Source organism: Pipra filicauda, unplaced genomic scaffold (assembly GCF_003945595.2).
Source record: "Pipra filicauda isolate LSUMZ 115617 unplaced genomic scaffold, ASM394559v2 scaffold3_size10097308_pilon, whole genome shotgun sequence".
Lineage (NCBI taxonomy): Eukaryota > Metazoa > Chordata > Aves > Passeriformes > Pipridae > Pipra > Pipra filicauda.
The window spans coordinates 4,456,269-4,483,710 of record NW_024104532.1 but is presented as its reverse complement, the minus strand read 5'-3'; the positions used below and the strand labels follow the sequence as shown (position 1 = coordinate 4,483,710).

The 27,442-nt window shown below is 41.0% G+C and overlaps 1 protein-coding gene across 8 annotated transcripts in view; it reads left to right on the top strand.

Moving 5' to 3' along the window:
* Nucleotides 1–209: 209 nt before the first annotated feature.
* The window catches only part of CSNK1A1 (casein kinase 1 alpha 1), a 36,577-nt gene continuing 9,344 nt past the window's right edge, over nucleotides 210–27,442 (top strand). For 2 of the 8 annotated variants that reach the window (XM_027718501.2, XM_027718505.2), the window contains exons 1-10: nucleotides 210–731; nucleotides 1,470–1,576; nucleotides 13,190–13,316; nucleotides 15,045–15,143; nucleotides 17,545–17,628; nucleotides 20,425–20,564; nucleotides 23,470–23,548; nucleotides 24,571–24,645; nucleotides 26,036–26,142; nucleotides 27,016–27,128. In XM_027718501.2, coding sequence (XP_027574302.1) covers nucleotides 609–731; nucleotides 1,470–1,576; nucleotides 13,190–13,316; nucleotides 15,045–15,143; nucleotides 17,545–17,628; nucleotides 20,425–20,564; nucleotides 23,470–23,548; nucleotides 24,571–24,645; nucleotides 26,036–26,142; nucleotides 27,016–27,128 — 1,054 coding nt within the window. In that variant the 5' untranslated portion in view covers nucleotides 210–608. Of the gene's footprint in view, nucleotides 732–1,469; nucleotides 1,577–13,189; nucleotides 13,317–15,044; nucleotides 15,144–17,544; nucleotides 17,629–20,424; nucleotides 20,565–23,469; nucleotides 23,549–24,570; nucleotides 24,646–26,035; nucleotides 26,143–27,015; nucleotides 27,170–27,442 lie in introns of those variants that run through there. The other 6 variants (XM_027718498.2, XM_027718503.2, XM_027718502.2 and 3 more) reach the window with 4 other exon arrangements.

Genomic DNA, 27,442 nt, shown 5'->3' with positions numbered 1-27,442 from the left:
TAAGGCCGAGTGAGGGCACGTCTGCTCCTCTCCTCCCTCTTCCGCCCGGACTCTGGGTGTGGGGCTGTGCGCACGCGCGCACCCGCCGAGTGCCCAATCGCCGCGCCCGGTTGGTGAGGGGGGTCACGGAGCGAGGGCTGTGATTGGCGCAGCGCAGGAGGGGGGCGTGGTTTGAGAGGCCCCGCCTCTCCCCGCTCCCAGCGCGCCTCGCGCGGTGAAGAAGCGGCGGCCGCGCGCCGGGGGCATTTTGTGTCGGCGGCGGCGGCTCAGGCACAAGATGGCGGCGGCGGCCGAGTGAGGGGCCGGCGGCCGCCGCGACCCCGAGAGTGCCCCCTTCTCCCCCGCTACTCCCCCCGCCTTTACAAAGCACCTCGCGGGCCGCTTTTCGTCTTTCTGGAGGGCGCCGAGAGCCGGGGAGCGGGGCAGAGCCGCGCAGGGGGGGCGCCCGCCCGAGGGGCCCGGCTGGAGCTGAGCGCAAGGACCGTCCTTGGCTGCGCCGCTCTCCCCTCCCTCCCCTCCCTGGCCCCTTTCCCCTGTAAAGGGGGCAGCTGTAGAGGCCTCATTGTCCCGCCGAGCCGGCCGGGAGGGCCTGAGAGCCGCCTCTCGCTATGGCGAGCAGCAGCGGCTCCAAGGCCGAGTTCATTGTCGGAGGCAAATACAAGCTGGTGCGGAAGATCGGGTCAGGCTCCTTCGGGGACATCTACCTGGCGATCAACATCACCAACGGGGAGGTAAGGGCCGCTCGCATTCCTCAGCCGCTCGGGGCGAGCCGGGGACCAGCCCCGGCCTGTCCGAGCTCCCCCTGCCCCCGGCTGTGTCCCCCCATGTCCTCGGGGAAGGGGGCGAGGTGCGGACCCGCCGTTGGGGGACCAACCCCCACCCCCCCGAGGGTCCTCACCCTCTCCCTTGGGTCTTCACCCACCCCCGAGGGTCTACACGCCCTCGGGAGCGTAGGGAGAGGAAAACACACTAATCCATTGTAGGAAAACATATTTAAACGAGTTTTGTGCCTTATGAACGGCCACAGTCGTCCCTCGCCCGCCATTGATCTACTCCCCATCTGCTTTAGCTGGGGAACACTTTGTATCTGGTTTCATCAACACGAATAGAAACAAAGAAGATCCCCCTGTTTCTCCAGCTTTTTCTTTGTTGTTTTTTTTTTCTTCCTCCCCCTCACGACTCTAAGCTGTAAAGAAGAAACACCCACGTATGTTCTTCCTCACTTAAATGGTTCTGAAGACTCCACATCTCCAGCTCAATTGCATGACCTGGGATGGATATTTATGTTACAACTCATCGCGATATGGATTTTATTTGAAGACGCGACAAAATGCAGCACGTCGAGCTCCGCAAAAAAATAAATAAATATATACCTCAGAGCGTTGTGTGGGGAGTGTTGAAGTGCTGTGGCCCTTAAACCTCAGTGCTTGGTGGACACTGCTCTGACTCCTTGTTCCCTCTCACTGCAGGAAGTTGCTGTGAAGTTAGAGTCTCAGAAGGCTCGGCATCCCCAGCTGCTGTATGAAAGCAAACTGTACAAGATCCTGCAGGGAGGAGTTGGCATCCCACATATACGGTAGGAATCGTCCATATATGCCAGTGACTTTTCTCTGTGTTAGTACGACTTTTTTTTTTTTCTTTTGTCTTGCTTTTCAGCGTGTATAGTTAGTAGTTACATACTTCTTAGTGTGAGGTAGGGCAGCTTCATGAAAAGGAAATTTATCTGTGAGGGATTGGGCTGATGGGGAGGAAAATGCTCCATTCCAAGCTCTCCAACTCGCTGGTTCCTCCCCACAGGCCGCTGTCTTTATCGTACGTACTGTGCTTTGAAAGTGAGATATCCAGCAGTCCCTGAGCTGTGAGAAATTCTTATAGTGATTAGAACAAAGTGTGAGGAGGCTGTTTCTCCGAGACTCCGTGTTCCAGCTGAGGCCGGGAGTTGGGAGCCGGCCCTGGAAATGGCTGCTTTCTTTTGTTGCCTTTTTTTTTTTTTTTTTTTTTTTTTTTTTTTTTTTTTTTTTGTTCCAACATGTCTTCCTGCTCTGCTCAGAAAATGGCGGATGGACGTGATTAACCCTCCCCCTTCTCCTGTTGGGACAAGGGACGTGCTCGGGCTTGTGTCTTTTCCTTTCATAGTTATGAGCCGCGAGCCTTGAGACTGCGGAGAACCTGGAGCAGGAATGAAATGGCAGCTCCTTTCTGGTGCCCGCAACAGATGCGTCACCAGGGTTTCCCGCACGGTTAAAGTGCCAGGATTAATCCGTCCCAATTGGTCATTATACGGCTCCTCATTTCCTATTCCATCAGAAACTTTCAGTAGGGTTTAATAATTCCCTGATCTGGGAGAAAAACTCTGGCGCAGGACTCCAGGAGGAGTTATTCCTCGTGAGATTATTGAGGTGTTACCCTGGGTTAGTGCCCAACGCCTGGATCTGGACATCAGAATAGTTACATGAAACTTCAGTTTTCTCCAGAAAGACTTTGTACAAGTTGTTCTTTTTTTGAATCTTTGTTAATAATTGTTTTCAAAGTTAGTATTTCTTCCTTTTGCACAATGGCATAAAGGACTTTTGTTCGTTGAGCTGCAGAAACTATTTCAGTTCATGTTTTGTGTCAAACTATGGATTCCATTTAATTTAACCCTTCCTGACTTCGGACGTGCACCTGGATCAATCCTGGCATTTGTGGCTATTTTAAAGTTATAAAGATGACATAGTCAAGATTCTGTATTATTTTCAACAAAGCATAGAACAAATCTGCATTTCTGAAGTTAATAGCTCCCTCCTCCTTCCCCTAAAACACAACTGGCTCTGATCCTGAGCCAGAGGAGACTCTGTTGTCCTGGCCATCTGTCCTCATTTACTACAGCCTTTCGCAGGGATACAATAAACATACCTGAATTAAACAGAATACTTGCAGCTTCAGCAGAGTTGGTGATGTGAAAACAGATGCAGTCTTTCTTTTAGACTACAATTCCCTTCTTTTCTCAAACGTGGGTGCTTTTATTTCACAACTGGAAGAATAGGAATCGTGTTTTGGAAAGCTCTCACAGTATAGTTACATGCTAAAACAGGGATAACTGGGAAAACAGCCAGAGCAAGCAGATATCAGGTGTTTCATTGCAAAACTGGAAAAACAGGCATCCTTAAACTACTCTTTTTAAAAGTAAATGACTTTTTGGCGTTATAATGAGGCCTAATTTGCAAATTTTTTGACTTTTCCATGTAACAGAAGTGAAATGCTATTTATTTCCTTGTATTTGGTTGAAATGCCCTTTGAAATACTGAAGGTAATCTTACATGCTGAAAAACTTGCTTCTTAAGATGACTGCTATAGTTGAAGCTAGTTTTCTTTCATTTATATTTGATGTTCTTGTAACTCCCAGAAGTAATACAAGGTTACAAAAAATTAATAAGAATGAACCACTGAGGCAGCACTCAAATTGATTCATAGACTCATTGTGCTGAAGGTGTGTGATGTATTGGATAATGGCAGTCAGTGCCTTTCAGGTTCTCACGGTGTTAATCTTCATAATATTTTTCTAAAAAAGTTTTTTTTAGGAAATTTTTGAAAATGCCCTTTTTGTTTTCAGAAGCAGCATTAATTTTAAATCTGTTTGTATGTGCCAGATGCTGCTTGACAGCTTCTTTGGGCTGCTGTTCCTAGTTGTCTTCTTGCTGTATGACAGCTGGTGATGTTTGAGGAAATCTAAACCAGTATTCCTAGGTTTACTTTCTGTAAGAGGAAGCTGAGCAAGGGACTCAGCACAGTTCTCGTGTCAAGTGTTAAAATGTTCTGTGTTTAGTAGAAATAGAATCCGTGGTGCTCTGTATCCAAGTCAGTGTATTACTTGGTACTTAGGTCACTTTGCATATGTCATTGATAATCCATGTGCCACCATTGTTTTATAATAATATGCTGTCACCTTGGAATAAGCTGTTCCTGCCTCACTGTATTCAGAAGGATGAATCAAGCTGAAGGAAAACCAATACATTTGTTAAAATTTCTGTAATGTGACACCTTTAAACAAAAGCAGCACAAAGAGATAATTTGATAGAAAATTAACAAATCGTTCTAAGCTTTTCCCATTACCATTTACTTTATAAATGAACTCAGCAGTACTTTTACCTCAGCACTGCACATCTTGGACACAGAGGCAGAGTTTTCTATTCCTCAGTTAGGAATGAGGGACTTCTGTATTTTTCCCGTGCTTGGGTGATGAAGTGGCCAAGATCAGCTTCCTGGAAGTTGCATTATGTGACTTTGCACCACTCGAGTGGTCTCTGCTGTGGTTTTGTGACTCACAAAGCTGAAATAATAGGTGAGTTGTGCATTGCTCATTCATTTTGGGCTCCTGTTCTTAAAACTGAGTTCTGCCCTTTAGATGTCATTAGAAGTTCTTAGAAATTATAAGATCACAAGTTATCTAGAACCAAGCCGTTTTTTTATAGCCTTTAAGGTTGATTTGATAGACTTTCTGGCAGATTTGAAAACAGTTAATGAAAAAACATCTGAGTTTTGGAGTTAAAAGTTTTATATTGCTTCTGTGGGGTCAGGGGTGAACCTTCACCCGTGGGGGATGAACAGGGGGCCTTCGTACTTAATTCCACTGTAACAGAACATGTTGATTGCACAGAAAATAACTATAAATGAGATTGGAATGTTCTCTGAATATTCCAAACCCTCTTAGATTTGCTAATCTTTTGAGTTTGTTGCTTATTGTTGTGTCCTGGAAGAGTAGCAAAGTTTCTGAACTCGTCTCTGAAGTTGCACAAAACCTTCCATAAATACTCCACAGATTTTTAAAGCTGTGGATTGTTCTTGATGTACAAATTTTGGTTAATTATTACCTTAATTTTTCACAAAAGACTCTTGAGCCAAGCTTAACGTTGTAACAATCTGATCTGCCTTTAGGACACAATGCACAGCCCCAGCATTCTGCTGGGCTTACTCTCATTGTTCTCACTCATCGGCTGTCCTTTGCTTTTTTCCTCTCTTTTTCAGTGACAAAGCATTTTGAGCTGTAATCTTGTTAACTGGGCACTGATCCTATTAGTTTGGACTATCTACCTTTATTCCCGAATTCCTAGTTCTGGCTTGGAGGAATGCAGCAGAGTGTGTTTTGATTTTGGATGTTTGTTCACAGTGTAACTGTAAAACACTCTTGACAAAAGCAATTATTCAAATTACTTTTGACAGCCACCCTTGATTTTTTTGCCATTTATGGTGTTTATCAGCTATTTCTCACATCCTGGAGGAAGATTAGCTTTAAATACTCTTTCAGATGTGCATTTAAAAAGTGGGCTTCAGACTTCTGACAATATCATGGGATAACCTGTTTTTGTTATCAGTTTTAAGTGGAAAACAGCTCTGCTGGAACCAGTTGTGGCTGGTGAGGCATTAGAATTGTTGCACTTAACAGGAAGAGAGACTAGTGAGTGTGAAAAAGAGATTGCACGTGGTTTTGCTTGAAAGCTAATCGAGGTGATATTTGAGTTTAGTTATTTGTAAGTTTAAAAACAAAAAAAAATACTTAGTGGTGTTTTTTTTCCAAATATTCTCTTGCAAACTGAACAAATTATTCTCCACATTTCTGAATTTTTCAGTGCAGTACTTATAAATACTTTGATGTTGTGAAGTTCTCAATTGAGTTGAGAAATCTTAAAGTTTCTAGCAAAAAAAATGTATAAAAGAATCTACAGTTTTTGTGCTTCTGGTTGCTTACTGCCATGCTGCTGAATAATTATTAATAACAGAATCGTCCCTTATTCATCTTCACTAAATAGTACATGTAATGAAAAACTGTGGTCGAGTTTGGTAATCTTAAGAGATGTTCTCACAACCGATTTTGCTTTAAGCACTTGTAATTTTGATCTTTTAGCAGTGCTTAAAAGCCTGTAAATATACCTCTCAAACACATTAATTTTAAAGTGTTTTCACAGTAACTTCCTGCAGCGTAAAAAAACCCAGAGCAAGCCACCAAAAAAAGCCCCAATCCACCACCAGAAAAACAGAAAAATACCCATGAAACCCGCAAACAACCCCACCCCTCAAACAGAAATGAGAAGGAAGGTTCTATCAGTACAGCCTCCTATTAACTTTCTAATATTACTAAAGGCTGCATATTGAAGGGCAGAACCACTCTGGTAGATAAGGAGAAGCCTCTTATTCTTGTAACTTGAAATAAAATGGAAGCTAGTATTTTAAATGAATACCTAAAGTGCCTCTACTAAGCAAGTAAATGTATTTAAAAAAAAAATCTATTTCCTGTTTTCTAACAATCTTAACTTCTGTCTTAATTGGCCTTTGTGGACTCTGTAGAAGCATCCAGGAGAGGTCACAGTTTGAAAGGAAATGGAGCTGTCTTATTTTATTTTTATTTTTTCTCCTTGCCTTAAATCAGCCTTTGCAGTTTCAGGTCAGTGTTACTCCTGTTTGAAACAGCAGAGGTAATACTAAACCACTCTTTTTCCTCAGCAGTGTGTCTTGTCCCCACTGTGGATTAATGGCTCACCTTCTGAACTGAATTGAAACTTCTGACTTTTGCAGGAGAAACTTGACTCCTCACTTCCTACCAGGTGTTAATGTCCCTTATTAAAGAGCTCCGCAAAACAGCGAGTCAGCTGCATGTTTGCAACATAACACTGGGCAGATGAAACCACCTTATTGCTGAGGAGAGGAGTTGTGCTGACATACTTGACGTGTTCATATTGCTCTCAGAACTGTACAAAAAGTGATACAGAATTTTATTTATAGAGTGTATCCAACTCCATAGCGTAGGGTGTTCATGGCTGTGTCTTTATTTAGTACTTGGGTGGCCTAATTCATGCTCTCCATGGCAACTAACGTTAGGTGACATCTGCTAAGTATTCCACTTCAGTATTTCAGTCATACCATATTATGCTCATTTATATTACTCCTAGCTGGCTAACAGTTAAGTGCTTTTCCAGTTTCAGGGGAGATAAGTTAGAAATATAAAATATGTGTCAATTTAGACATGAGTCTTTGGTGGATTACCTTTCTTTTATGTGTTGCTTCAGTGTCTGTTAAAGACTGAAGTTAGTGTATTTTTACAGACATGATATACTTTCCAGTTTGTCTGCAACATCATTATTTGTCAGGAGATGTCTGTGCTGAGCAGTCTAGAACATGAGAGCAGAAAGGACCACTTTGGTCCAAATCCAGCACCTGTTTTGGACAGTGGGCTGTTCTTTCTGTGAATCAGTCAGGTGCAACATCAAAACTTTCTAGGCCAGCAGGGCAGTGCTCATGATTGTGTTGTTGGGCAGAGAGAGCTGCTGTGCCTAAACATAATGGTTGTACTCGAGCGGTTTGATTTGTTAATAACCTTCTCCCTCTTCCTGTCCTCCTGTATGTATAAAGAATAGTTGCATAACTCTGTAGCTGCCTCGCTGAGCTGTTTAAATACATGATTGCAGAGGTCACCACCTTCTCGTTTTTCTTGAGGTCTCTTTTCTGTCCTTGTTGAGATTTGGGTTTCCTTTCCTCAATGTTTGTGACAGAGCTTGCAACACTGATCCCAATTACTTCAGTTTCTGCTTAGAACAGCTGCACTTTTACTGCTCAGGATTACTTGGTATTTTTCGGTGATATCAGAGCTCTGTGATTATAGGGAGATCAGTGTTGTCTCTTTAGTCACACCATCTGACTAATGCCTTGTTCAGAGACTTTTGTATAAATGACTTATGGCTTGCAGAACTGGGATACAGTTCCAGAGTGTTCATCAGTTCAGTGTCATTTGGTTTTCTGTAGGATGTTTGAATCCTTTGTGTTCATGAGGCCTTCCAGACTGGCATGTTCCCCTCATGTGCCTGCTGACTTGTCAAACTTGCTAATTAGGTGATCTCAGGTAATTCTAGTAGTAACTTCTTTCCAGCCTTCCTGTTCACTGTACATTTTTGTTCTAACAGCTTTTTTATCCACCTTAGTTCTTCTGATAATCTCCGTTTTTGTCACATGAACTCTTCCACTTGTGGCTGGGAAACTAATTACATAGGACTACACAGAGTAATCATAGGGTCACATACCATAATTTATGAAAGTGGCAAAAGTTTATGTGGTGTCAAAGAAGTCAAAATCACCCTTTTTGTAATGTGAGTATCAAGGTTTCTGGAAGTGTAAAGGTTTGAGTTTAAATATTCAAGTGTTGGAAGCATTGTACTTCCCTGCAGTGAGGCACCAGGGGATATTTCTTGTCTCACAAAAGCATGACCTCCTGCAGTTCTGTTTGTAATTCCAGGTTGCCACAGCCTCCAGTGGAATAGTCAGTGATGGAATTGACAGAAGCCTTTAGTGGAGGATGGGCTGCCTGGCAAAGCAGGCGTTGATTGAGGAGAGCTTTTATTGAGTTGGAACAAAATAGTCTTGTCCCACTTGCTCTGGTGGTGAGAAGAGTTTCTTGACACTGAGCTCATGTTCTGTTGGTTTTTTATATGATATGCTATAATATATTACATATATTAATACACAACATCATATATTGATTTTTTATATTTTATATTATAACCTGTAGGCAAAGTGAGGTGCCATTATGCTCATAGTGCCTTTACTGCCTTCATGGTTTCTGAATGCCGAGAATTGGGGTTTCTTCACCAGTGACTAACAGCTGTCATTTAGCAAGTCAGTTAATTTAGTTCATCTTGGTCTGAATTTGATTTTCTTTATGTGAATCTTCTGAATCCTTTTATTTATCGCTAGACCTGTCACATATCTTTGGTAATTGTGCTGGGTTTGTTACCTTGTTTTAATTACTAGTGCCAGTGTAGTGGATGAAACTCCTGGTTATCAACTAAAATTGTGTAAGTGGCACAGTAGTAACATCGAGCCTGTGCCTGCATTCTGTTTGCCCTTCACCCACCTTTCTTTGCTTATTGACCTATTTCTGACCCTTCCAAAGTAGGATACACTAGATGTGAAGAAAATACTATAATGACCAAATGAAGTATTTTTGTAGTTAAATAAAAAAACCAAACCAAGCTATTAACAAACACTTTCTCAAACATTTCTTTTGTTCTTGACATCATTTACCAAATAAGCAGTTGCCGAAATGGACATTTATAGTATTTTTGAAAGATGCAACTCTGAAAGCGCAGAAGGATTTTAAGTTTGGGGAGACCTGACTGCAGTATTTGCCACCAAGTAGTAGATGTGCATCAAGACTTCACTTGCTTGTCTCAAGATTAGTCAAGAGAATCAAAAAAACCACCCCCTATGAGTTAAAGTGAACATCCATTTATGTGATCTGTCATCATACCTGTTGTATATTATTTGGAAACCGAGCAAACCACTGTGTCACATGACTTAGTTGTTCACTAGGACTACAATACTGAAATGCAAGAGATTAGAGAATTTCTGCTGCCTGCATGTGCTGGGGCCATAAATCAGCCTCCTAAACCACATGATTTGGAAGCTTGTTGACGTGGCAAATGTTGGTCTTTCATATCAGAGGAGTCACTGAAGTCAAATGAAGGTCTCTGTGCTCAGCCTTGAACCATGCTCTGATAGAAAGCTTCATAAAGGGTATTTACTGCATTCTGAGTGATCTGGAGTCATTTGATAAGTAGCTTTAAACAGAGGAGGGAAGGGAGAGTGACGAAGCATTTTCCTGCCTGTGAGCTTGGGCACACCTTGGCAGATGAGTATGGACCAGGGTTCCTAACAGCTGTGTCAGGTGTTCCAGTGTGACACTGCCAGTTAAAGGGTAAACTGAACTATTCCTCATAATTCTGTCCTGTGAATGTTTTGTGTAAAGGAAATATTCCTAATGGGATGTAAAGCACTGTGAGAATCAATTAGAGAAATAATGAATTTTCCTAGTCTAATAAATTAGCTTCTCTTTTTGAAATAATCCATTTTATGTAAGTCTGCCAAACCCAAAGTGAGCTCTCAAGTAGTTAAGTCTCTTGCTCTTGCTTTTCTCTCCCCTCCAAAACTCTCCCTGTTTAAATGTATTACTGCTGTTGCTTCCTCAACTTCAGTATGAGAGAGTGGACTTCCAATGTGTGTGTGTGGGGGGAAAAAGGTCCATGGAGTCCCTTATAGGGACATGTGTGTTCTGAAATGCCAGTGTCATCTAATAATTGCCCAGGGCTTTGTATGGATCATTCCCTTGGTAGTTCACTGCAAGTTTCCTTCCTGATGCAGTATTAGGAGTTGAAAGATTTCTCTTTGGAACACCAGCTTTTACATATCGTAATATCCAACTTTTCCCAAGAAAAGACAAGACTTCCACTATTTTTACACTCACAGCTACCAGTAGTAGCAGTTCCTAGATTTTGAATGGACATGATGTAGCCTTACTTTTTAATCCCATTTTCCCTGGAAATGTTCCAAGGGAAATGAAAACTTACTTGGAGTGTTAGCAAAGTAAATAAAACGCAAGTTACTCCAATGCTCTGGAAGAAGTTCCAGTTGCCAGTAGTGAAATGAATAGGTGCCACAGTCTTCTGTCAGGAACTACAGGCAGGTAATAATGAAAATGAAATGTTAAGCTCTTCTGTCTTATTTCTTTATCTTGCAGAGCTGAATGTGCTTTCCACCAGTGCAGAATGATCAGGAGATTAAAATTTGCTTGTGCCTATGTAGAAGTAGGACAAATGGAGGTTGTGCAATCAACCTGAATTACTGCACTTAACTCAGCAGACAGATCCCTGTAGAGGAACCAAAGGCTTTTTAAACTGTACCTCCCAGGGTGGGCTTACTTTGCATCAGCTCCACTTTTTCTGTGATGCTGTAACTAAATTTTCTTAGCTCAGTTGAAAGCTGATCTTTGATCCTTTTCCCTTACACTGCATCTCTTGGGCCCTGAACCATTACTGTGCTGAACAATTACACTCAGCATCTGACTTGGATTTCCATTTCTTGGAAAAAAATTTTATTTAGATCTTGATTTACTACTTGGAATGCTTCAGTTTAGCTCTTTACTCTCCAGACTTTTTCCTAAACAAACCTAAATTTCATGGGACAGACTCTCTAGGCAGGTAACTTGGTCCAGGTTTTATTATTCCACATGACCATCATGTTTTGTTTTCAGCTGTGACCTGTGGAGCTGTTTAGAGGGCAGCGTCAAAAGCTGTTTACATTGGTGACTTTGATAGGAACCAAGAAGTAGATTTGTAGGCCTCATTAATAATTCTTGAACTGAAGCTGGTCATTAAGAACTTCTCTCCACAGTATCTCATTTTGACGCTTCATTTTCCATATTTTAAATTCTCTACTTGGTTGCTCTTGCAGTTGAAAGTAGCTGCTGATCACTCCTTAGAAGGGCTTAGGCAGGCAGGTCTTCTTAAAACACATACGTTTCATGGCTTGGTATCAGGTTGCAGTGTAAATATTAACCTTTTTCTTTGATATTACGAACTTCATCAAATAATACCATCAGCATTTGTTCCTAGTTGAGTCACTGGTAAGTTTGGGGTCTTTTTGTGCATTGTTGTACATTCAGTGAATTTTTAGAAGGCAAAAACTGATAAATAACACTTACAGCCTTGGTGTGGTCATTAACATGTTGGAGGAAAACTGTTCTGTTGACATTCAGTTTGAATGAGTGCTTGCAAAATATGTATTTTCTGCCTCATTTTGATGTAGGGAACGAATAAAGGTCCTAGATTGATCTGTAAAACAAGGAGTGTGAGCCACATACATAACTTTTATCAAGTTTATAACAATGCTGCAGCATGAAGTGCATGGTTTCTGCTAGAATCCTGACAGTGGGAAGATACAGACCTGAAACAAATCCAAATATAGAATCTTTTCTCTGTGCTTTGTAAACATTTTACTTTACTACCCCTGCTAAGCTTGGAATCCTATGGGTACCAAGGAATTTGTTGACTTTATCAGTGGTAACTATTTTACAGACATCTATGCATTAGTCTACTGGAGTCGTTGCCTAAAGTGGAAATACAGTGTCTATACAGATATTTAAGTCACAGATGCTACTTTGAGCTGAATCCTGATTTTTTTTTTTTTAATCTGAATGCTCTTATTATGAGGTACAGTCTTGATGTATCTTGTCTGTGCCACTGTTGTTGGAAACTTCAGTTCTCTTCCAGGAGGGAGCTAATCAGTGTCTTATCCCTGGGCTACTGGCACTAGACCCTTGTTATAAGGACTAGGTGCTTAGCAAAGGCAAAATTGCAGCCTTTGATCAATGAGGTGTCATGTCAGCATTATAAACAGCTTTTCACATACAGCTGTCACTTAACTGGGTATTTGGAACATGCAGAAGGACTGGAGAGGAGAATGTTCAAGTTCTGTCTTTCAGTGCCCATTTAAAATATGGAAATTCACAGCTGAGATGGGCTGGAGTGAAGGCTGTAACTCCAGGTCTTCTCAGTCAGTTTAGGTGGTGAGATACTACCCCCCAGTTGCAGATACAAAGCAATGCTATGATGGAAATGCTAGACATGGATTGCAAAGAAAAATACACATGGAAGGACTTCTGCTTGTCCTCACAGCATTGGTAACCTTTATTTTGTGCCCAAAATTGATATATCAGGCACTTAAAGGTGAATCAGAGTCTGGTTGCAATTAGCGTTTTGTTACATACGTATTTTGCTTTTATGGCACTTAAGTGCTTTAGCCTTTATCATGTTGAAAATCTAATGAAGAGCCTTTATATTCTACTTAATTGGACAGTAGAACTTGATTGCCATTTTTTTAATTTGGAAATAAATTAAGGCATAGTATATGAGTTAACTGCACGAGCTGCTTTGGTCTGAGCAGAGAAATGAAACCTGAAAACAAAGTCGAAAGCATGTAAAGATGGTTCTGTGAAGTGAAATGAATGCAGGAAACAATGAGTGTAAGGTGTCCTGCAGATGAGTTTCAGTCCAGATGTTGTACATACACCTCACAACACTGACACGTAATGGCTGCTGCTTTGCTTGCGTTTTGGTTCTGCTGTTTGGTGTTTCAGTTGCCGAAGCCTAGTAGTGGTTTTTCTTAAGGGCAAATTAAATGTGCACACACACACTCGCCAACTTGTGTATTCTGGTTTGTGCTCAGACTTCTGTTTCCAGGAAAAATAAGACACTGCTGGCCTTAGTTTCTCGTTAGCTTTTCAAGACTGAACTTTAGTGAGCCATGTGCCCTTGCAGCCAGGAGGGCTGGTGGTATCCTGGGCTGCATTAGGATTCCTGCTAATCCTGGATCATTTTCTTTGTTGCAGGTGGTATGGTCAAGAAAAGGACTACAATGTTCTAGTCATGGATCTTCTTGGGCCCAGCCTGGAAGACCTCTTCAACTTCTGTTCTCGCAGGTTTACGATGAAAACAGTACTTATGCTAGCAGACCAGGTATGTACAGCCTTGGTGGGAGGAAGACAAAAACCCCAAGGGCTTTTGTGCAATGTTGTTCTTTTTAAATGGGTTAAATAATGTTTAATGCAGAGTTTCATATATCTAAGTGAACACTTGACCTATATAGGACAAAATAATGGTGGTTTCTGTGAGCTCTGGCCTACAAAATGTGCATGGTGGGAGGACAGTGCAGCTACCAGCTCCTTCATCTGCAGACCTAACAAGGGTAACTTCGTTAAGGTATCAAGACTAATAAGGGCAGATTAACTCCCAGTATCAGCCATGGAGGTAGAAGGTCTGAAGCAGTCTCCAGTTATGGTCTGATTCAGTGGGACCTGTTACGTGTTGGCCAGCTGTGGGGACATGTGGGGTTTGTTCTTACTGACTGTCCCTGTGCACTCACACTCTCCTGTAACTTCTAGGACCAGACCATGAGCTAATAAATACTGTCTTGCTTGTTTGGTCCTCAAAGACCAGTTCTTAAAGCTGTTAGTGGAGATGCCACTTCTCAGACTTAATCATGGCTTCTAAAACTGAAGTCTTAAGCCTTTTTTTCTAGCAGTTGATATTTTTCCAACTTCTCCATGAGAATACAGCATTTCAAATGGGCAGCCATATTTATTTCTTGCTACTTAATGAGTAGCTTGATTGTGCTGCTTCAGCTCCTTGAAAAGCAATGAGTGTTTCTGGAGTTGAATTTTCAATGGTAGTTTAAATTTCATCTAATATTACGTAATTGATGTCAGTACCAAGCTGTCACTTGGCCAGATGCTCGTAGAATCCCAGGCTCTTGGCCAAGGAAGCTCATGGCATTTGTAAGGAGACAAGGGGTCAGCTGTCCCTGTTCTCAGCTGCCCGAAGAGAGTGGTGTGCTTGCTTTGGAGAGCCACTTGCCTGCTCGCTTAGCTCTAGTCTGGGTGTTACAGCATCTCCAGGGAATCTGTAAGGACTTTGTGCAGTATTGCTTCGAGTGACAAACACTAATTCTTTGTCACCTGGGAAACATAGAGGGAATGTGTGCTATCGGTGCTCACAGCTGGTTTTTAGGGCATAGTCCAGTAGAGCAACTGTCAGGGGTACTATGTAGCAATTCAGATGGTTAAAGGTGCATGAGGAGTGTGTGAGGAGCTGGGAAGCTGTGCCACATAACCCATGTGACCCATGTACTGGGCTCTCACGGCAGGAGGTGGTGTGACCTCGTCTGATGATGCCGATGTTCCAGAGTTTCTCTGCGGCTCCACTGCTGACAGATATTCCGGGATCACAGTAGCCTAGATATGACAGGATGGGCCACAATCAAGTTGTTACTTGCTCCATGAAAACTTACCTGGAAAAGTGATGTTTGATGATGAATGAATAACCAGATGAATGAGTAACTGGGGTGGGGGAGGGAATGAGCTTTAAAATTGTCTTGTGTTTGAAGTAAGAGAAAGAAATGGTTCTTTAATGGGATGCTATAGTTAGAAACATGAACTTCGGTATCTGGGAAATAGTTCAGATATTTCATCTGCCAGTTCCTAACCAAGGTTATGGAATTTTAACATATAAGAAAGATAAACTTATTTGAACAATATTTAAAAAAAAAAATGGTTTTCATTAAGCAAATACATAAACTGAAGTTGCACAGGAAGGTAACACTAAAAATTAAAGTTTTCATTGAAGGTTTAAGTGAATTGTGTTCTCTCATTGAAATCTTACGTGTTTTCTTGCTGGTTTTTTTTACAGATGATCAGTAGAATTGAATATGTGCACACAAAGAATTTTATACACAGAGACATTAAACCAGATAACTTCCTAATGGGTATTGGGCGTCACTGTAATAAGGTTAGTCTAAAGCTCTTTGTTTAAAAGTCCAAAGAGAATGCCTGTGTGATTTGATTCAAGCTGCACAACTTTTGTAAAATTGATTGCTAAAACTGATGTTTTGGATGCTAAACCACAGTTCTTTGAGGTGAGAACTTGGTTCTTTTGATACCCACTTCTAAATGCAGTGGCATACATGTGGGTCTCTGACTCATCTAGCTGATTTCTAGACTTGCAACAAGATTGTAAACTAACCCTATAGAATACTTAGCTACTCCTTTCACTGCTGGAGTTTTGTTACTGACATGACTGTTGTAATAGAATTTTTTTCCTCAATGATAAAGTCAAATCTTGTCTTTGGCTTTGGGCCTGACTTCCTGGGACGAAAACAATTTGTGCCAACGTGGGAGCTCCTGACCCACCAGTCATCAAGGCATTAAATCTTGCAGTGACAGACTGGTAAAGAGAACACTTCATCCATCAGAATTGTGGATAAGGTTAAGACTCAACATTTAGATGCCTTTATAAGTAAAAGAAATTATGCAAATATGTTGATGGAAAACTGTTAAGCTATAAAATACTTGAATATGTTGTACGACGAACTTTTTTAAAATTTACTTTGTGGGGAAAAAAAAGCTGGGGGGGTGGGCTGAGGTTGTTGCACTTTTTGGGCTGGGTAAACATAGTCAGAAGTGCATGTTTCCTGTTGAAAAACTTACATAGAGGACAACTTTTTATTTTTAGTTTTCTTGAGTGAAATATGCTTAACCCTGCAATTGATATGTCGAGCTCGGGCAGACAGGCAGCATTGGCAATGCATTAAGCATGCTACTGAATAGCAATTAACTTCAGGACAAATGTATGTGATCAAGCTGTTTATTGGAAGCAAGATTCCCACTTATCTTCTCTATATGCCATCTGAGAATGTCTCATCTCTTTAGGCACTACTAGTAGTAAAAATGTTTACCTTTGTTTGCCTGTATGAATGCCAACTTCAGGGCCATGAACATTAGAAGGGGAAAGCTTGAATAACATGAGATAACAGCTTTTGTCTGAAGAGGTGCAATGCACTGAGTGTTTAGATACAACCATTGTTGGAAAAGTTTGTAATTCCAGCTGAAAGACAGTCTTTATGTAATCTTGTTGCTGTTAAACTTTGCTTGTTCCCAAGTTTCATACTTTCACTCTGTACAGCTCTATTTTTCTCTGCTGTGTTGAGCAGTTAGGCTCCTTAGTTTTCTGGCATGACTTATAGTATAACTTGAAAACTTTTTTTTTTGTTTTTTCCTAGTTTTCTAGTTTTCTGATTTCCAATTGTTCTTTTTTGGGCCATTTTTCTATACTTTTGCACAGTCATGCTAGGTTGGCATTGCTGCACTGTAGTTCATCTTTGTGTGGATTAATGGCCTAGAAATTGCTGCTGTGCTTACTTTAGAGGAGGAACACATTAGATTTGCATCAACTGAAACAAAATACAAAATTGCCTGTAAACCATTATATTTTTTTCCCCGTTAGTAGCTTAGTTAGGGAGTCACACAATGATATGGTGGTAAAACACTGTCTGTGGGCATGGGCTTCATTTATGTTTCAGGGGGTTAGAAATTAGGGAGATAGTTCCTGATCCAAGTGCAAATTGATAGTTTTACAGAGCAAAATTAGGAATAGGTTACTTCAGTTTGGAAACAAGTGCTTTATCTAAGAAACACTTGCCACCATACAGTATTTAATGTTTCTTTTTCTAACTAAGTACAGTTTTGGAGTTTTTAGAGATGACTATACACAGTTTAAAGAAAATCAGCCACAGAGTCTAGAATAGCATGGTAATCTTGTTCCAGTAGCTTCCTGTCAGTTATATTTAAAAAAAATTATATTGATTTTTTTTCCAAATTCCAATTTGGTGATTGGGAGAAATTTTGCTCCCACCTTAAAAGATGAATTTCCAGCTCTGCTAGTAATAAGCCCTGCATGCTTATGAAAGTAAACTTTAAGGTGACTAAATGCCTTCTACCTCTTCCTTACTGAAGATTTACTTTTTCTAAATGTCTTTTGGGGGAAGGGCAGTTTGTGGAACCAAAGGCTGCTTTTGTAAGCAAAACTTTAATTTCCTTTTTTAATAGAGCCAAATGTCACCATTGCTATCCCTGGTCAAGGCAGTGCCATTTTGGAGCGGCTCACAGTTGAAATTTACTTTGTCACATCTTTCAAATTTTCTCCTTGGAAAAAAATAATAATAATAATGATAATAAAAAAAAGATGGAAATATACATAGTTTTTTTGAAAACTACAGTGCTTGGTGGAAGAAGGATGGCATTTGGCTACCCTGTTCTTTCTCGAACGCCTCGGTGTTGCCTGTCTGCGCCGACCAATGTTGCAATGTAAGCAATACTGTTTGATGCACTGCCACCCTCTATTGTTTGTTCAGTGTTTAGAATCTCCAGTGGGGAAGAGGAAAAGAAGCATGACTGTTAGTACTTCTCAGGACCCATCTTTCTCAGGATTAAACCAGGTCTGAACTGTCTCCTATTCCAACCTCAACCCCAAATTCATGTGCTTTATTTTGGTTTTGGTTTTTTTTTTATTTTTTTTTTTTTTTTTTTTTTTTTTGGTTTTTGTTTTTCTGGAGAATGTAGATCTTGCAAAAGCACCTCTTATGTTGGCATTATTCAGACATACTTGGCAAACATGTAACATTACTAAGATGTTTTCCTGTGGCGCTTGTTTAAATTGTGGAATTGTTTCTGAACTTCGATAGGGCTACATGTACGTGCTTGATTTCAGGTGCAGGTTTGATTTTTGGCCTTTAAAACTCAAAGGCAATCTGCTGAATGTGCTGAAGGATAGACATGCCACCCTGGGTGAAATATCAGGGCTCCTGCTTGCCTTCCCGAAGGGTTCCTGCAATGTCTGTGGATGCACGTGGAGAAATTCTGTTATTGCTTCAGCCAGGCTCCTTCCTGTACAGTGTTTGTTCAAAATCTCCCCAAATGTGTAATGAAGACTAATATTTTCATCCATTGTGCTTCTAAAATGAAACTACTCCAACAAGTTGTGTCTTAGAGAAGCATGAGCTTATCTTGTAGTGTTAAATGTGGTATTTCTTCTCTTTAAGAGAAGATGAATTGGAGAGAAAGGAAGACATACGCCAGTTGGTAGCAGGACAGCTGGAAATTGCTGAATGTGAATCATAGCTGAGGAGTTTGGCCATAGAATTGTTCCGTAGCTTTCCACAATAGTCTCCATGGATTAAATCCCAGGCAGATAGCTGCTGTACACAAGCTGACAGCCTTCTGTTGTCTGCTTCTGAAACTTTCTTATCAGAGGCAGAGACTTTGATCTACTTCTCTAGTTGCTCTTGGCAAAAATTGTGCCCTACTTCTCCAGTTTCCTGCTGATAGTGCAACAAACAGAGTTAAGGTGGTATGAGGTTATCTGCGGGAATACGTCTGTTTCTGCTGACTGGCATCAGGATGTTCTGTGCTCCTCCAAACCGGGCTGTGTCTTCTGACTTAATTCTTACTCCTTTACCTTCCACCCATCTAGAGGGAAATACAGAATCATCTTAAACAGGGGAGCACATTAAACCTCCCCAGGGAAATTGGTGCTGTAAAATAATACCCAGTTATTTGACTAGCATTAACCAGGTCTGTGTTCTGGACCAAATCAGTAAATAAGGGATTGTGTTCGAGTTCAGGCTTTGCTTCTACGGAAGTCACATTTGCAGTGTTGTAATCACATAAAGCTTTGCACTGTCTGCTTTGGGAGTTCCGTATCAAGTATTTCTTGGTATATCAAATCGTTTCCTGGTAGCTCGAGAACATGTCTGTGCTCACCTGTAGTGGCAGCTGTGGCGGGTGCAACAAAGCCAAGACCCCCACTTTGCTGAGCTGTCTGAGCAGTGTAGTTGTTGGAAAAACTTGGGTTTATGGCCTCTCGCTCAAAGCATTCTGGGCTTCCGAGGTGACTTGCACCAGAACAGCACAGGTAGAACTGCTGTGCCTTGTGTTTTCATATAAATCATGGCAAGACTTCAACCCCAGGTTTTCTGCTCCAACACCAATAGTTAAGAGGTTTTTAGCTTCTCTTCTCCCTGTCTAGACTACTATCTTCTTACACCAGAATTCTAAAACATAGCTACTGTGCAGTTCAGAAACTTTCAGTATCTTGGATACTTCTGTGTTGAGTGTCACTTTATAATTCACAGCACTTCCAGTGTGCCAGAGTAACTCTTTGTTGCAGCCTTGGTACACCTGCATATAGTCTCCAGTTTGCTTTTAAAGCTGCATCTTCTGTTCTCTAATCAGCTTTAAGCTGATACTGAGTTGCTTTTTACTGAGACTTTATCGAACCTTAAATGTCTTTTTTCCCTCACATCCTTCCCCCACTCAAGTTACTTTTTGCAGCATTCATCAATCTGTAGGGGTTGTAGTCCTTGATCCTGTAGCATTAATCCAGACTTGGATTCAGGAGCTCATGATGTGGAGCTTGAAGACTGATGCTAGAGTTTGAAACGTTCCTTAGGTACTTCTGCCTCAGCTTTTTTTTGCCTAGTCCTGAAATCTTGTGAGAAGGTACTGTCTGGATTAACCCTTTTATGTGGGCTGGCTGTCAGCTCACTGATAGCACACACTCAGGTGTTGCTAAATATCAAATCACTGGGCAAGCTTGGTTATTAGAAACCCAGATTGGCTTCAATTATGAGGCTTCAGCTTCCTGGCTGTTACAAAATCATTAGTGACTGTCACGCTGCTGTGATAGTGTCTTGGCAGTCTTACTGAGCAAAGAGCTGAGAGCAAGATGTCTTGTTTGCTGTCGAAGGTTTTGGCCTTGGTGCTCTGCAAAATGGTCACTGTTCCTTGAGACAGAAGGTTGCAGGATGTACATCATGTGCATTAAGCTGCTGAGCTGCCATTAACTCTGTGTGTGTGACCTGCTCCAGTGCCAGTGGGGTTCCTGGTGTGCTTTCACCGTGCCAGTTCCTTCCTCAACTGTGCACTGTAGTCATCGAGCTCATGTGATAGGAACTGCAGTAGTAACATAAAGTAGTTGTAGAACTAAGCTGCAGATGCTGAGTAGCACAATCTAATCTATTCCAGTGGATTGAGAAAAGGCTTAAACTAATTCACTATTAAGTTTTTAACTGACTAGTTAAAGCTGGTTGTGCCTCTGCACTGTTACTTTGCTTCTTTTAACTGTAGGCTGTTACATTGTCTGGGTGTCTTAAAATGTAGCTAATGCTCACTGAAAGAAATTGGGAATTTCTTGAATTGTATAGGAATATAACCTATTTTCATTTTTCTTTAAGTTATTCCTTATTGACTTTGGTTTGGCCAAAAAGTACCGGGACAACAGGACAAGGCAACACATACCATACAGAGAAGACAAAAATCTCACTGGCACAGCTCGATATGCCAGCATCAATGCACATCTTGGCATTGAGCAGAGGTGAGTGCAATGTTCATGCTGTGCTTTGGAGGCTGCAAGGTGATCTCTGTAAGCTTCTCAAGTGTCTGAACTAATTTTATAGAAATAAGCGTATCCACCCTTTTGCAAGTGTTTTTCTTTTTGGCTGCCTGTGCAAGGGTAGGGGAAAAATCCAAGCACCTAATTTGCTTCTTGAAGAGACTGTCTTGCAGACATGAGGTGGATGTTGTGCGTACTGTTTTGGCTTTTTAAAGGTTAAGGCATACTTTGATGTGGATATGTTGGAGGACCTTCACAAAGGTGCACTATGCTGATGTGTTGGTACCTGTTGACACCACTGTTGCCTGGCTTGAGATGGCTTTCTGTAACTAGTGTTCTAAAGGTGATGTCTTGTTTTCTCACTCTCTTCAAGTCAGTTAACTATTATTTCTCCTTTTGCCTGCCAGCAAGACTTAAATATCTCCATTCGCGCTGTATTTTAGTTTCTGGTATAGTCATAGTTATGTGTCTAAATGTATGTATACATGTGTGTGTGTGTATATATATGTTTGAGCTTTGCTTAATCATAAACACGTTTTTATCATCTAGATCAAAAACATACTGCTCCTTCAGTATCCCAGCAGTGGTTCAGTGGAGAGAGCTCTCTGAGTTGGTTGGAAGTGTTAGATACTCAAGAGATATTAAAGAAATGGCTCTCTTCTCCTCCTTACCTATGTGCCTAAATATTCTAATATAAAAGTGTAATAGTGTTGCTTTACCACACGATGCTGATGTCACTTGGTTGGTTAAAACTTCATGAATGTCTGTGACTCTGACCTTCATGTTAATCAAGATGGGAACAACAGAATTTCTAGTGGTCAACTTCAACAGAACATGCAACCCACAAATACTTGGTGCTTTAAAATGTTCCATGTTCTTCTTTGCTTTAATTTCCTTAAGGGTATTTTATTGCCTGTCAGTGTCATTATTTAAGCCTACTTGACATGTGGGTCAAGGAGAGTAAATGACAGGTGTAATTTCTGAAGTAAGTGCATTTCATAGATCCCAAGCAGCTCTGGTAAGGGAATAGCTGTGCAAGCACCTGAGACTGAAGGAGGGATTTGCAAAGGATTGTTGCTTTTGAATTTAATTGGAGTCTTACAGCATATCTGCTGGTAATGGGAAATCTCTTATGATTAGAAACCTGACTTGGTACGTGCTAAAAGCTGCTAAACTGTCTAGATCAAGCCAGTGGTGAGACAAGTAATAAATTCCTGCAGTCAGGAGAAACCAGTTCTGAAGTTCATGGCAGAATATTTCAGCTGTTCGTCCTGTGCTTTTATCTGTTGCAGAACATGTTTTCCTGTAGGTAGTGACAGCTGTGCTCAAGGAGCTGTTTGCAATGTTATCTGTTTTGGTAATGGAGAGTGTTATCCCGCTTTCCAAAGCCTGAAAATCACTTTTATCAGTATATGCTCAAATTTAATGTACCCCTTAGCGATGTGCAAAACTAAATGTTTCCTGCAACAGACTCATGACATTAAACCTTGAAACAATGAGCTGGATGGGGGATGGAAACTATTCATGCCTTTGTTTCTGAATTTATCACTGCCTCCTAAGGACACGTAATTTTATGTCATGGCCCCATACAGGTTCCTTGAATCCTGGTGATGATTAAAATCTGCAATTCTAATAGAATTAGCAAGTTTTGCAGGCTGGAGTTTGTGGTCTCAGTATAATTTTTCGTCCCTCTGTCTTTGTCTGTGGTTTCATGTTGCAGCTGAGATGATCTCACAGTGAGCTGCTGTCGAGAGGAGAGAACCAATCCTCTCTTCCCTGACCCATTAGTGCTTTTTTGGCCTTGTGATAAAAGCTTTAGAGAGCCAAGGTGATCTTCTTCTGGGATAGCTTCCTGAACTCGTTCCCCAAAGGGTTAGAGAGTTGACTCACCATTTAAATCCTTTTATTGCAGATCTGGATGGCAGAGCAGCAGCAATATCCACCAGATTCTCTCCATAAGGGAGCTGGGAGGAGAAAAATAAGTTATTTTTCTGTCTCATGTTAAATAGATGTCAGCTGCAGAGGGGCAGTCAGGAGGAATCTGATTTTACCACAGCTGGGAAGAGGCAACTTTGCCAAGAGGAAAAAAAGTCATGGAGTGTGTTTTCCGCTTCAGTGAACTGTACTAGTCTTAGCACTCATGGAAGCTGTGTAGCGAAGTACAGTGGTATTCACGGGGCTGACGTGGGGATCTGGAGCATGTGCAGAAAACATTTGAAGCCTTTACATGAGTTGGCGTGCAAGTTCTCAGTGAAGTCTGTGGATGGGTCACTTTGGAGTTCTCCAGCTGCCCCAAAACAGGCCTCTTATGGGAAGAAAGCAAAGGCACCTCTCAGATTGATGCGTGCACTTTCAATATTGCTTGTATTTAAAAAAACCCAGACAATTCAGAGTTTTTTCACGGAAGTGAAGGAAGGAGCTGTGCCCTTTTGGGGCTGGATGTTCAGAATTGATCCCAGAGACAAGGTTCAGGGAAAAATCTTCATTAAGGAAGTAATGCATTCCATAGTTCCTACAACAAAAACTTCCATTTCTATCCAAGCTACTTTATAAAGCAGGAAAGACATTTAATGTTTCTTTTTCTTTAATTTTCCAAAGTTTTTCTTTCCCAAATTAATGTAACTGCAGATGAAAAGAACACACAATACTTACTGAGTATTCCTTGCTTGAAAAATGAATAGGATCCCCTTCTGCTGGGGAAGACTTTTTACAGTGGAATCGTGAGCACATCAGTTTTTTAGCTGTACTAGAAAGAGACCTTTGGATCAAAGCTTAGATTTTATCCCTCAATTATTTTTAATTTAAATTTTCGAATGCTCGCACTATTTGGAATAAAGTGTGAAATGCCAGAATTTGTAATTCATTGTGTTTTTCCTCTTTTCTGCAGTCGTCGGGATGACATGGAGTCTCTAGGCTATGTATTGATGTACTTTAACAGAACCAGTCTGCCTTGGCAAGGATTAAAGGTAGGTTGTGTTGCTTTTTTTTTTTTTCTCTCCCCACCCTGCCTTTTTGATTTTCTTTTTTTTTTTTTTTTTTTTTTTTTTCATGTTTGGGTATCATGCTTCTGTCTGCTGATCAGGATAGGTGGGTTTATATAATGTTTAGCTTCAGTTATACAAAGCAGCTTTTCCCAAAGCATGATATTTATAGAATGTGGATTCTGCCTCTTGCGCAGCAGGCAAAATGTGCATTGTTTGATTGTCTCAAAATTTATGCTAAACAATAGCTTACGTCATCTTTGCCAATTATTATTGTCCTGTTGTAGTCTGAGGCCCTTCTGGGAAATAGAAAATAACATTTGTTAGTGGCTTTTTGAATTGCTGTAGAGAGCATGGAAATAATCTCTTGCGTGGCAAGTTCAGCCTCAGTGGTATCTTCAGTCCAGGTTATGGCACCACTGAGTGATTATTGGCTGCAACAGGCTTGTTCAGTATTTCCATGTATGGGAGCCAACTACAAGCATGGCAGATATTTCTGTTATATAGAGTTCAGTGATTTATTTCCTTGTTTTAATTGTTTTTCCTCCATATGAGAGTTTTGTAGCTCCAGTGGTGTTGCAGCTGCAAGTTTTCTAAAAAGGCAGCAGCTTGTGAGACACTGGAACTCTTCAGCTGCAAATGAATGTAACGGGTGCTTACTGAAACACCAGGCAGCCCTGAATGGGGCACTGAGTGGGAATTAATACAAATTTGGCAAATGTAAATGCAAGTCTGGTCTGTTTAATGGACAAAAGCAGCAACTAGAACTACACGAGCTGTGCCATGTGATGGAAGCATTAGACTGCGACAAATGGTATTAAACTGTGTCCAAATCTTAATACCAGATTGACCTTCATTCTCTTTGCAATAAGTGTGTGGGACTTGGAGATTTCACATAAAATACTTATGGTTGACCAAAGGATTTTTGTCATTTTTTTTTTTACTGCTGTCCTTGTTAATCCAGTGTTGCACAATATCTCTTATATTGTGACCTACATGTTCCACAGGCTGCAACAAAGAAGCAAAAGTATGAAAAGATTAGTGAAAAGAAAATGTCCACTCCTGTTGAGGTTTTGTGTAAGGTAAGAGTTTCCAAGTGATGTCATACTGTGAAATGGAAATTCCTTTATTGTTTGTTTTGTTGTTTGTGGATTTTTTTCTAAACTAAAGCCAAAGTATTAGATAGTCTCACATGGCATTTGCTGCTGAATAATATTCTCTGGCAGGCACTGGGTGCCTTGTGTTTGGCCACCCAGCTAGACTGTGAATAAGTGTAACAGGGCAGGCATTTGCTGCCGCTTCTTGGCGTAGTTCGTGCCACCATCATTCAGCTCTTGCTGACTGTTGGCTGTGCAAGCTGTCCAGCTCTCTTAAGTCAGGCTTGTTCAGTTCTTCACGTTATACAGTGGAAGCTTTACATGTAGAAGTAAATAAATAACCAGGGTGAAGCTGTCTGGCTTGCCCACATACACTTGTTTCTGCCTCAAGATTGTTCATATTGTCTACTCCAACTCAGGTAGAGGCTGTAGTGGAATTGGATGCAAGTGAGCTTTTAGAACCCTGCTGCAGAATGATGTTTTTCCAGTATTGTCCTTTGGGTCTTCAGATTTCTCTTGCACCGTGGCACCTACATACTTGTTAACAAAGGTCCTTGAGAACATGAAGTAGTTTCTGCACATCAAACAGCAGCACCAGGGGTTGCACTTTCTACTTCTGCACATATCTATACCCTTAGTCTGACAGCATCTTTCAAAGTGTTGAACTGTTCATAGAACCATAGAATGGTTTGGGTTGGAAGGCACCTTTAAAGATCACTTTCTTCCACCCCACTGCTGGGACAGGGACACCTTCCACTAGGCCAGGTTGTTCTAAGCCCCCTCTAAACTGGCCTTAAACACTTCCAGGGATGCTATACCCATATTTTCTTTACATCCTATTACCTGTTTTCAGGTAGGCTTTAATATAGCATTAAATGTATAAAAATATAAGACAGGAAATCTTTGAAAAAGGTTTTCATGATTTAAGTTTTCACACTTAGTGCCATTAACTGATCTTGCCTCTAGTATGCTCAGGTAGATTATCAAGGAAACAACTGGAATCTCTTAAGAGACAATTGCCTCTTACTATTTTAGAGACTTCGTTAACAAGAACGAGGTTTAATTAGGATGAACTCTAAGTGCTTTATAAGTAAGTACATTGAAGGTTTTGGTAGCAGAGAAGTTGTGATTGCAAAACATGCATCAGGTAACAATTCTGGGGAAGGAATGTGTACCTGGGGGTCTTGCTGATCAAATCCACTTTCTGAAATACAGAATTAAATTAATAACTAGGGGCAAAGTGGTATTACTTTACAAATCTTCAGCCAGTTTTTCTCTGCTGTTACATAAAGAAGCACATCTTTTTGCCTTCTTACGGGGTTGTTAGAAGCTTTTTTCTGCAAGCCATGGCTTGATTAACACTGTTGATTTACAGGGATTCCCTGCAGAATTTGCCATGTATCTGAACTACTGTCGTGGCCTGCGCTTTGAAGAGGCACCAGATTACATGTATCTGAGGCAATTATTCCGTATTCTTTTCAGGTCAGTCTCAAGGTGGAAAAGTACAGAAATTTGTCAGGGCTTTAATAGTTGGGACCTGCTCTGTGGGACTTGCACTGTAGAGAGCAGCTCTGTATGTGTGTAGTGTAGGGAGTTCTTCTGGTCCTTTCTTTCAGAGTTTGAAAAGCTGTTTAAATGACCTGAAAAATATGTTCAATGTTAAATATTCAATGTTAAACATAAAGGAGAAAGATTCTCTGGGGTTTGCATTATGTGATGTAACCACTAATGGTAGAGGGTTGAGCCCATGCTTTAAATTCTGTTGCAAGTAGCTTAAAAAATTGACCCCTTGTAAAAGTTTGAAGGTTTTTATGTTTGGAAATTGGTGGTGGGACTAGCAGTGGTACCCAGGAGATGGATTTCAGTAGAGAGGAATAGTGGTGCTTCATTGAGCTTGTTAGAGCAACCAGAACATAAACTCAGCCTTCTGGAGTGAAGAGCATCTGTCAAAAGAAGAGCTGGTACTGATCTCTCAGGTCTCCCTCTAGGTGTCTGGAATCCAAAGCAATTTCTATTCAGCAATGTACAATACTGCATTCTCTCCCTTAAAATTACATCTATTAAAAAAAGCTCAGAAGCTCAGTGCAGGCAGTGGGTAAGGTGGGTTGGGAGGAAGTGCTGCTTCCACAAGTGCAGACCTTTGTGTAACCAGTGAGGAAACGCTGCTGGATGGTTTTCGGTCTTACTGCAAGAATCCCTTTAAGTTACTAATACTTAGCATTTCTATACCATTCATAATCTCTAAAGCAGCTTATAGGAAGAGTTATCCTCTAGTTCTGGTATTTCAGGGAAGGCTTGGTATTAGCAATAAGGAAGCCATGACGTGTTACAGTAAAATATTTCCCTCTTTTTTAGGACCTTGAACCACCAATATGACTACACATTCGACTGGACAATGTTAAAGCAGAAAGCAGCACAGCAGGCAGCCTCTTCCAGTGGGCAGGGGCAGCAGGCCCAAACCCCCACAGGCAAGCAAACTGACAAATCCAAGAGTAACATGAAAGGTTAGTAGCCAAGAACCAAGTGACGTTACAGGAAAAAAAAATTACACTAATTTGGACAACGTCGGCAATTTAAGTGTTAGATCAAGGAGGTGGTTTAAAAAACATATTTGGCTGTTAAATTAAAAAGCAAAACCAAAAGACGTCCTTGGAGAATTTGACTACTAACTTTATACCAAAATGTCCTTGTTATTCATATCATTTCTTCTGGGGATGTTGGGTCATTTTAACCACTGCATCTTTTGCTCCCGCATTAACCACTTTCCAAAAACAAGAAACTG